Below are 10,940 nucleotides of genomic sequence, written 5' to 3' on the forward strand. Positions count from 1 at the left end.
GCTAATCCTTCTTACCAAAATGTCGTCCTTTTGTTTTTCTCTTTCCTTAAATTGAAATCCAAACAAACCCTTCCTACCCGTTTTTTTATTTTCTCCATTTTATCCATCGCTTTCAACTCAATTAACACCCTTGCCACTCCCTCTCTCACACTTTCTCTCTCCTCTCTCATCTTCAAAACTCTCTCTTTCTTAATTGCAGCTCATTCAAACTCCTGCAGTTTCTTGAGTTGAGAGCATTCAAATTCAAAAATACTCGCGATCTTCAAACAAATATTGATTTTTCAGAAGCTTCGTGTAATTTAGTCAAGTGATTCAGTTAATTGCTCATCAAAAGTCTCTGGAGAAACGCTCTCTGATTAATCCAGCTGATTGAACTGCGGCATTTTAAGCGTTTCAGCTTTGTTGCAGATCTCTGCTTTTGATAACCAGTTTGTGGAGATTTGAGGTTGCAGTTTTTTAGTTTGATTGGTGTATTTTGGTAGGATTGATGACAAATTAGGGCTTTTTGAAGGTAGTTTAGTGGTTGAGCATTATAGATTGACCTAGGGTTTTTGAGAAGGTGAATTTTTGCGATGAATCGGAGCTTTAGAGGTCCGGAAACGCTAATGCCGTCGATTAGGTCTAGGGTTCCGCAGCTGAAGAGTCTCCATTCTTCAACGACGACGAGAGAGAAAGAAGACGACCTCGCATTGTTCCTTGAAATGCGAAAGCGTGAGAAGGAGAAAAACGATCTTCTCCTACTTCAAGACTCTGATGAATTAGATGAATCTTTAGGTATTATTTGTTTTGTTTTTCAGTTTCATTTGGACTTTTGATAGTTTCTGTTGACTTCAGTAGTAGCTGTTATGATCGTTTGGCGATTTCTATATTATTACTAATTATTCGGTATGATTGTTGATGGATTTTGTAGTGTCACAACCTGGAAGTTCTCCGTTGTTCAATATTCCATCCGCCACTCAGGCGAGGAAGACCGGTCCTGATGAATTTTTGAATTCAGATGGCGATAAGAATGATTATGACTGGTAAATCTAGCATTACACTTTGTGAAAGATTTGAATTTTAGGCGGTTGATGAGTAATGTACACGTACTCTATGATGAAACATGATATTTTTGCATCTAATTTGAATATGTGGGTGGTTTAAGATTGCATTTGCTTAATTTGGTGGCATGTTCAGTTGATATTGTACCAATCATTACATGGTATTCAAGTGCTTTAATAAGTTGCTGCTTCAATTTGAAGCGAAATCCAACAACAATTGTGGGTTCCTTTTCAGAAGAAAAACGGGACTGGAATTTCCATTTTACAAGCTAACAACCAATAGACTTGTTCTTGTATATAATATCATAAAGATTGAGTATTTAGGTTAGATTATGTCATAGACAGACTACACTTTAAGTATGGAATTTGAACTCATTTCAAGAAGAAAATTTTGAGGTAGGCCACGTATGTCACGGATAAGGATATACAAGTAGAAAGTTTGTGGGCAATACAAGTATATCTCATGTACCAAAAGTTATCCTCAACAAGTTATAATTTCTGTTTCATGCTTCTGAGGAACATATTGTTCATTTGTTCTGCGCAGTATGGAGAAGTGGGGGGCTATTAGGAATTTTTCTGAAAAAAAATTAAGGCCTTAACTCACACTTTATGTCAGTATGTCAGATTGTAATGTCAAAGCTTTCTCCGGAAGGAAATTGTTTTCTATGCAACCAAAAAATATTTAGGATTATGCTATATAGCGTATAATCCACGCTGTACCAATCTGTCACCCTCAGAAAAATACATATTGATATTATTAGCTTCTTCTATTTAACTATGCTGGGGCAACAACTTCATCAATGAGTAGGTTGAGCGTTGAAGATGCTTGTGTTGGACTTTTATTAATGACAAAAGAAAATCTTCTTGTGTGTGTTTGTGATTTATTTATCGAAAATCTAATAGAACCCTATTGCTTTCTATATCTGTTCTTGTTTCTAAAATTGTTGTTGAGTATAGATGTTAAGAATATTGGAGAATATAACAAAAAAGAGGTTAGATTCTTTAGAATTTGTATTTTAGATATCAAAGGAAATAGTGTCATTTTTATGGGAGATTCCAATTAGAAAATTGGGCCTGCTATCTTCAGCCTCTTTTTTATTTATTTTTAATTTTAAATATGTAGTTTTAATGTTCCTGAGATCACCCAAGGTTGCTTAGGCTTCAACCTGTAACCACTCTAACCAATTGCTACATTGACCACTGTAACATCTGGAGGCAACCCATTATATATATATATATATATATATATATATATATATATATATATATATATATATTTTTTTTTTTTTTTTTTTTTTGGGGTGTGCATGGAATGTTGGCATGGCTTGTTTGAACTTGGTTCTTGTAGTGATGTTTTAATGGACCATGATAAGCTTGTGGCAACTTCCGGTAGCTTCCGTCAAGTGGCCTTTTAAGTAAAATGTTCAAAAGGTTTGTGCCATTTGGACAGAATGGGAGCAGCTGATAGAAAACTAGTAAACTTGTGGCTAAGAGATATTGAGATATACAAAATTGTATTTAGCTATTTTCTTTATCTCCTTGAAGTACGTCTTACTTGCATTCACTTTCCTGTTTCAGGCTTCTGACCCCTCCTGGTACACCCCTCTTCCCTTCATTAGAGATGGAATCAAGGAAAGCCTACATGAATGAAACAGATGCTCCGAAAGCTCAACCAACTGCACTGAGATCAAGAGTAAGAAAATAGATTTCTAGTATGGGTATTAATTACACAATGGAAGTTGAAAAATCCTGTCTTTACTTATTAAATGGTAGAGAAAAGTGCATCTATTTCGTTGTACTCTGTGGAAAAGAAGAGGATGGGTGATTAAGGTTCCTCATTTGAAGTCAAGATGGGTGAGATGACAATATGACATCTCTTCTCCGTGGAGAGAGATAATTTCTTCATTTCTTTGGAGGAAGCCGTTCTCTTTACCATATGGAATAGCGTGTTCTTCCTTGCCACTTTCACAATGTTTTTTTTGTAGCAATTGGCAAAAATGGGGTGGAAAGAAGCCTATCCGCACTAAAAATAGCTTGACTGTACCATTGTGTATAGATTTATAGAACACTTTAGTCTGTCTGCCCCATAAAAATGTACAGATGTGCCAATATGGATTATGGATACCTTAGTACCTACTCTGTTCTATGGAAGGCTTTCATTATCTTTTATATAGCGGTAGTTGTCATAGTATGGGCCCTCTATTTTCCTCCTATTACCACAAATGATAATTCTCTTCATATTTGCATGACTTCTGATCCGAATCTGGTAATCCATGGTTAAGTTAGCATCGCAACTAGATATATTAATCGCCAAGCTTCTTGCTTTCATGGTGATCTTGGATGTTATGACTTAGAATGACTAGCGGTGGGGGGGTGGTGGTGGGGGTGGGGAGTAGTATGATGTTTCTTAACCTTGTTATCCTATATTATATGATCCTCAGTTTTCTAAGAAAATGTGTTTTGACTGTAATGCAGTTGGCAAACTCCCAGACAGAGACCACAGTGAGAAGCAGCTTGATGCCAAGGCAGCAGAATTCATCCACTGGGTTGAACTCTTCGGTATTAGGGATGCGGAGACCTTCCTCATCAGGGGGTCCAGGGTCAAGGCCTCCTTCATCAGGGGGTACAGGGTCCAGGCCCCCCTCATCAGGGGGTCCAGGTTCAAGACCAGTGACACCTGGAGGTGGATCTAGGCCTGCAACGCCAACTGGTCGGCCTACAGTGACGTCTTCTAAGCCTTCACGGTCTTCTACACCAACTTCTCGGGGCACACTTTCTTCTTCCAAGCCCACACTTCACTCGTCACCCAAACCCTCTGCTTCGTTGACATCAACTCGATCCACAACTTCTGTGCCATCTACCAGGTCTGCAGGTCCTTCAAGGTCCTCGACCCCAACAAGATCCACAAGAACTTCAGCTCCATCAGCTGGGCCATCGAGATCTTCAACCCCTACTAGGCCCACAGCTAGAGCAGCAACCCCAACTAGGTCTACTGCTAGATCTTCGACCCCAACAGCTCGGCCCACAGCTCCTACTTCCCGACCCACATCCAGGGCATCAACTCCAACTCGCCGGACGTCAACACCGTCGAGTGTTTCCAGTGTCACTGCATCTCTTAACAAGTCATCTTCTTCGATTAGTAGTAAATCGGTGGGTTCAGCACCGCCTAGGAATCCTGTGCCTTCACGCGGCGCATCTCCAACTGTAAGATCTCGTCCATGGAATCCATCTGAGATGCCCGGTTTTTCTTTAGATGCTCCGCCAAATCTGAGGACCACTCTCCCTGATAGACCCCTTTCAGCTTCACGGGGTAGACCTGCCGCCCCCTCTGCACGTTCTGCTTCTATGGAGCCTGTGAGTAATGGAAGAGCGGGCAGACGTCAGTCTTGTTCTCCTTCTAGAGGGCGGGCCCCTAATGGTGGCATTCACTCTAGTGGAAGTTCTGTGCCTGCAGTGAATCGAGGACATTCCAAAGTAAGTGATGATGTGAGTCCGGTAGTTATTGGAACAAAGATGGTTGAGAGGGTGATTAATATGAGGAAATTGGCACCACCAAGACAGGACGACAAACATTCGCCTGGCTTGTCTGGAAAGTCAGCCTCATCACCTGATAGCACTGGCTTTGGACGGACACTTTCTAAGAAGTCTTTGGATATGGCTATACGGCATATGGTGAGTTCATTAACCTTTCTGTCATATTTTCTTTTTTTGTATGTAGTGTTAAATTCTTTTGCCCAAGTATTCAGCACATCATCCGAAGTTTTCTCTCTTGAACTTGGCCTCTTTCTTTGTGAATGTGTAGGGTTTATATGTAAAGCACTGTTCTACACTTATACCTCGTTTTGGTCTCTATAGTCATCTAAATTTGATGAAAAACTTAATTGCGTACTTGCCTGTTTTAATACAACAATTTCAGCCATCTCACAGGATGAATCTCGCCTTTTTTTTTGGTGTCCAAGGAGGTCTAGACATGCTCAACCCTATGTTAAGCCGTCTAGATTAGTAGGGAGATTGCATGCTCAACCCTATGTTAAGCCGTCTAGATTAGTAGGGAGATTGCTAAAAGGACCTTTCTCTCTTTTTAATTACTACCGTAATTTCTTTATTTTTGAATTTCTTCATGATTTATATACTCCTAATTTCGGTTGATTAAAGACCATGTGTGCCTCTTCGGACCCTGCATATGTTGGTGTTGTCTCTATTTCACTATTAAATCCATATTTTATTTCATAATTGGCATTTAATCTATAGTTAGAATGTGCAATTCCTTGATAATTTATTTCGCTGGTGTAGGATATAAGGCGAAGTATCCCTGGTAACTTACGGCCATTGATGACGAAAATTCCAGCTTCGTCCATGTACAGTGTGAGATCAGGGCCTCCAGGAAGCAGGACTGCTAGTGTTTCTGATTCACCCCTTGCTACAAGCAGCAATGCCAGTTCTGAGTTTAGTGTTAATAACCATGCTGGGCATGGTAGTGAATTGGAAGACGATCTCATCAGCGATCGGGTTTGTCATGCTTCGCCTACCATTGCATATGATAGGTGACAAAAACTTCAAATGCATTTCCTTGTTTGTCGGTTTTGGATTTTATCAGCAATCTGGGGAATTCGGGAACAAATTAGTTTCTTCACGGAGTTTTGCAGGCTGTTATGGTATATTGGTGTATGTGTAAAGTTAACAAGCATCTGCAGAAAATTAAAATTTATATTATTAACAGCCCTTGTACTATTAGAACTTATTAGCTGAATTATCCTTGTAGCTGACTTTTCGGAAATCTCCCCCAACTACTACTGATATATTGGTATGCTAACTATGAATGAAGATCATTGATTCACCTCAAAAGTTGGTTTAGTTTTTGTAAGCTTGAAGATTGAGATTTGTCTGACTACCAAATTCACCTACGGCAACTGTACTAGTGGCTCGAAAACGCAAAAGAACTGTAAGAAGGGGTTGAATTTCTCAGAGAGTACATTTGTTTTGTGTGAAGAAAATACATAGTAGAACAGCAGAATATTATTCTTGCAGTGGTCTGCTTCACTGTTCTGTTAAACTAACATCGTATATGATTTCTTCTTTTTAAGGGGTTGTTTGGTTGACATTTTATAATAAGGGAAGTGAAAATTTATGGGAATTTATATATTGGCTAGTTGTTTGGTTGACATAAAAAGGTAAAAATGGAGGAAGTTGGAATTCATGGGAAGTTCAAATTCCTACAAAACATTGGGAAATAAATTACGTAGCAATAATTCCCATTTGCCAACCAAACAATTTAAACAAACTCCCATGAATTTAATAAAGGATCTAATTTCCCTTGAATTATAAAAACAACTCCAATGGTTAAAAAATGTACATGCTCACAAAACAATGAGCATGTGAGCAGACAGCCCACCATTGGTACAACAATGACATAAGCAGCTGTTAAAACCTTGTAGCTATTTTGGACTACGTAGCTAAAAAATATAGCTCAAATAAATAAATTATTTAAATTAAATACTATAGGGAGCTACAAAGGTTATAGCCTACAAATGTGAAAATTTGTAGTTTCAATCAATCGTAGTTAGAAATTTGATGTGGCAAACTTAGCCACAACATCTTGTAACTCACCATTGGAGTTGCTCTAACTTACTATGGGAATTAAATTTCCATGTCAACCAAACAACCCCTTTAGGATTGTATTTGTGGCAAATGAGTTGATATGAGATGATATCATAAAAGAGGATGCAATGAAAAGCTAATAGAATTTGAATAATGTAGCATATGCCTTCAGATTTCGAGCATGTCGGAGCACTACATACATAATGATAACAATAAATCTGATGTCTAAAACACTCTACCCATAATTACTTTCTCAAGAGTTTCTAATAGGTCAAACTTATAAATATGCAGCGTCAATACAGCTTTGGTTTGTCTATGAAGCTTTGTCAAAGCAATATTGTCAAGGCTCGACCATCATATCGTCGGATATAAATACAGAGACGAACCCAAATCAGCCAATCACGCAGCGACTACAGCTTCTGGTACGGTTTCAACAGCTGCAGTCTTGGGGGGTTCAGTGGTGCCATTGTTCTTATTATCAAGTAGTAGGTGCTTAGGAGTAGTGTGTTTAAGCTTCACTAGTATCTGTCTCATCCTTGCAAGATCAGTTGGCTTCCCAGGCTTTGGTCCTTGAATCACAGCAACAGAAGGCTTCTTTTCCTGTTCTTTCTTCCCTCTTTTCTGAACTATTGCAGGAACTTCGTTAGGAATTAGCTCTGCAATTGTCTTCCAGTAGTTCTTGTCAGCCTCTTTGTGGAACTTTTCATGGTTGGCCAGAAATAACTGCAAAAATTATCACGACTATTTCAGGACACAACTCACTGCTAATTGCTATCGGAGAGAGATAATATGGTTGCCCATATTCATTACATAGCAAATGATTTGCAATTCATTTCTTCTTGCTATCTAAATGCGAAAAGGCAGAAAAAACTATGCAACCTATAACACACCATGGACAGAAAATAGGCTAGTTACTTAGTTAGCAGTTAGCACTCTGTATTAGACTTCTCAACTCGTGAGATCAACTGTCAAGATTAACCCATTTTAATGTTACAACTTACAAGTTAGTTGAACTCTCAAACACAGGCAAAAAAGAAACTGCATAATATATTGAGTGATTTAGAGAACTTTGAAATTCCAACAGAAGAGGTACCAAATCTTAATGTAAACAGGCAGGGAGTAGATAAAACCTGAACATAACCAAACAACAAAAGTGGCTTACTGTTAAGATCCTCCAAAATTTCTTACTAGTGGGTAAAAAGTGACAACATGAAATAGAATTGGTCAAGATAGTGTCAAAGTATTCTCAGCCCAAGTATTTTTGACATGAACATGAACATGAACCTGGCGCGACTAGACTACTTGCTAGCTACAGTAAACAGTAAAAACAGCAAGTCTCCTAAATGAACATCCAACAATCAACACATCAAAAAATACTGTAAGATTGTAAATGTTGTCTCTCTACGTCCCAAAGAAAAAATGAAGTCCATTTCCAAACTTAATTAACAGTCCTAGACAGGATAAGATCAACAACAACAACAAAGCCTTAGTCCCAAAATGATTTGGGTCGGCTAACATGAATCGTCGTAGGAGATCGTCACTGTCACCAATCAAACCAGAAAGGAGCAGGAAGTAAAAAGAAGAAAACAAGGAAGAGAAAGTGGAATTAATGAAAGTAAGATAAGAGAAAAATGTATATACATTATAGAAGAAATATTGTAAGAGATAATAAAAATAAGTAAAGTTTAAAATAAATGAATAAGGAAAATAAGTACATTTCAAAATAGCATAAGATCAAGAAAGCAAAATCTTACCTCCTCCTTCTCTCTGTTGTTGCTTTTATTGTTCTCACATGTAACCTTTCTCTTCTCATGGAAGGCAACTTTGTACTCATTTGCTTCCTCGAGGATCTGGCTCAGTGTTTCTTTCTCTCTTTTCTCCTTCTCTTCCAGTCGAACAGCATTTTGCCTTCAAACCCAATGAAATCAATCACCACTTGACAACGTATGAGGTCCCCTTCTAGCAATTCAATTTCTTAAAAAATAGAGAAGACACAGATATGTGTATACAGAACTTGTCAAAACATGATAACAACACAATCAATTAGCATGTTGCCCTGTACTCGATGTCAAATATCAAAGGTACCATTATTTATACATCAAAATGTTTAAAAAATGACAAATCACATATAAGTTCAACGAATAAATGCCTTAAACCTAAAAGCTGTTAGCACGACAAACATGCATGTAACATAACATAGGGTCCAAAGGAAGTTTGGATCCTGCCACTGCTGAGCTTTGGGGAGGTCTAGGGGGTGTAGAACCTTACCAGAACAGTGTAGGTCAGTAGAAATGCTATTTTTGAAAGACCACAGGTGAAAACATCATTGAAAAAGTGATAACTAAGGCAGATTTCATATACTGTTGATCATCAATTGATCTCGCCTCAGCTCCGTGATAGGTTTTCATCTTGCTAACTCGGTTTCACAATGCCTGTCCTGTTTTCTCTGTAGATACGTTTCAAATAGATAGTTCTGGATTTCTGCTAACAAATAATTTGATGGTGTCATACTGTCATGTTCTCCCTAACATCTATCACCAGTAGTCCATCCTTATATTCGTCAAAATGCAAGTTTTTCCAATTGGGGCAAAATCATAGTGAAGTTGACCAGTACAACAAGTTAACAACAATACAAACCCAAAATACACCCACGGATCCACCCCACCAGGGCCACCACCACTACAACGTACACCCCACTGCACCTGCAGGCATTAGACGGCTGCTTTAACAATCCAAATCCCCCAACCAAATACACACTTGCGTTACAAAACTCAGAGAACCTACTAGGCGTAGACGAAAACATACGTTCACGATTCAAGACGATAAAAAGCTTCCCCTCTTTATATCAATCTACGAACTGCTGCTGTATGACCTTATGATTAATGCTCATAATTTGCCCCAAATTCGGAAGGTGATAATCCTCCATAATCACTACTCATTGAGTCATTATACAACCACTGTGGAACTACATTTTCTTCTTCAAGCACACTGCACAATTGTACGGCCTAAATTTGCCAACTACTTAAAATTTCACGCGCAAGGTATAGGACATGGCATAAGTAATCAGACTATCAGAGTAAATTTTTTCAACAACTAGGATCAAATTCAACTTTAAAATGGCTAAATTAACTTATATAGCCAATTAATCAAATCAGCACTTAGATCTCACAACATAATTCAGAATTCCACAAAATTAAGCAAAAAAAAATAAGTGAAAATAATTGAAAGCGATGAATTTCTCTCACCTCCGCCATTCGCGAAGAGCAAACCCTTCCTCCTGCATTTCCGAAGGAGGCGGCAACATCGGGCCATCCGATTCGGAGAAAGCTCCACTGCCCGCCGGAACATCATTGGATCCGAAAATGTCGTCGCTGTTACCGTTAAAAACCACCGATTCATCAGCCGATTCCTTGACCGACTCGGAATCGGCGAAGTTGGAGTAGCCTCCTGCTGTTACGTAGTCATCGTCGTTGTCGAAGGGGTGAGTTAACTCGGCGGGGTTTGAGTCAGGGCCGAGTTCGTCATACGAGTTAGGGAAGGAAGACATTTCGAGTTGAGTGGGTAAACCGGGCTCCTAACTCGGGGGAGTTTGTCAGAGAATGTGAAATGCTCGCTGCTTCTTTGGCTCCGTGGTAAGAAGACCAAGAGAGATGGGCGTCGGACTTCGGAGTGGATAAATAAAACTCACATTTATTTGATAGCCATGTAATTTAAGACAATTTAATTGACTTGTTATTTAATTAGGTAAGTAGCACTCCGTTGCGCAAATATGATGGTGCAGGGGTGTGCACAGTGCTCTTGGTGCACTGGTGTCCAAACGACATGCAATAAATATAAAACGCGGATATCTTGTTGAATCCGGAGAAGAAAAGAACAAACGTTGTTTTTTTTGATAAAAAAAGAACAAACGTTGTTCTTTTGTTAAAAAAAAGAACAATGACTGCTCTGTCCCTTTTTTTTCGTTCTTTTGTTTTTCACTCCATTTTTCTGGTATATATACCTTTTTTTATATAATTTTCGAATCAGAATTTGTGAAGAGGAGAGAGAAAAACTATGGAAAGGAGAGAGAAACTGTGAAGAGGAGAGAGAAACTAATGGAAAATTCTCAGATATTGGTTGATTTTTCTACTTCAATATCAAATTCTATTGATTCTTCTTCTTCAAATTTGAATTCCTCTGCTGATAATCCGATTTGTGAAGGTAATTTTTCAATTTTTTAAAATGAATTACTTATTTATGATGATTTTGATTTCCATGTTCATTATTTTCATCATTTCAATTTATTTTGATTTTTTTGATCAT

The 10,940-nt window shown here is 38.4% G+C and overlaps 2 protein-coding genes across 2 annotated transcripts; one reads left to right on the top strand and one right to left on the bottom strand.

The window, feature by feature from the left end:
- The first annotated feature begins 80 nt into the window (after window positions 1-80).
- On the top strand, window positions 81-5,885 carry LOC110802163 (flocculation protein FLO11). Its single transcript, XM_022007596.2, has 5 exons — window positions 81-774; window positions 911-1,022; window positions 2,619-2,733; window positions 3,516-4,712; window positions 5,334-5,885. The coding sequence occupies exons 1-5, from the start codon at window positions 573-575 to the stop codon at window positions 5,586-5,588; spliced, it is 1,881 nt and encodes a 626-aa protein (XP_021863288.1). The 5' UTR covers window positions 81-572; the 3' UTR covers window positions 5,589-5,885.
- An 877-nt stretch (window positions 5,886-6,762) lies between these two features.
- On the bottom strand, window positions 6,763-10,308 carry LOC110802167 (clathrin light chain 2). The gene is made up of 3 exons (XM_022007603.2): window positions 9,884-10,308; window positions 8,393-8,546; window positions 6,763-7,361 (listed from the first exon to the last, which is right to left on the bottom strand). Exons 1-3 carry the CDS (start codon window positions 10,183-10,185, stop codon window positions 7,038-7,040), a joined length of 780 nt encoding a protein of 259 aa, XP_021863295.1. The 5' UTR covers window positions 10,186-10,308; the 3' UTR covers window positions 6,763-7,037.
- Window positions 10,309-10,940: the final 632 nt, after the last annotated feature.

The sequence above is a fragment of the Spinacia oleracea genome, chromosome 1, assembly GCF_020520425.1.
Source record: "Spinacia oleracea cultivar Varoflay chromosome 1, BTI_SOV_V1, whole genome shotgun sequence".
NCBI classification, from domain to species: Eukaryota; Viridiplantae; Streptophyta; class Magnoliopsida; order Caryophyllales; family Amaranthaceae; genus Spinacia; species Spinacia oleracea.

Excerpts from the sequence above, each read along its gene's own strand:
- LOC110802163 (XM_022007596.2), top strand. The coding sequence starts at position 573 with ATGAATCGGAGCTTTAGAGGTCCGGAAACGCTAATGCCGTCGATTAGG. Across the intron at positions 775-910 it reads TGAATTAGATGAATCTTTAG|TGTCACAACCTGGAAGTTCT; the intron begins GTATTATTTGTT and ends TGGATTTTGTAG. Across the intron at positions 2,734-3,515 it reads CAACTGCACTGAGATCAAGA|TTGGCAAACTCCCAGACAGA; the intron begins GTAAGAAAATAG and ends ACTGTAATGCAG.
- LOC110802167 (XM_022007603.2), bottom strand. The coding sequence starts at position 10,185 with ATGTCTTCCTTCCCTAACTCGTATGACGAACTCGGCCCTGACTCAAAC. Across the intron at positions 8,547-9,883 it reads GCTCTTCGCGAATGGCGGAG|GCAAAATGCTGTTCGACTGG; the intron begins GTGAGAGAAATT and ends TTGGGTTTGAAG. Across the intron at positions 7,362-8,392 it reads ACAACAGAGAGAAGGAGGAG|TTATTTCTGGCCAACCATGA; the intron begins GTAAGATTTTGC and ends TAATTTTTGCAG.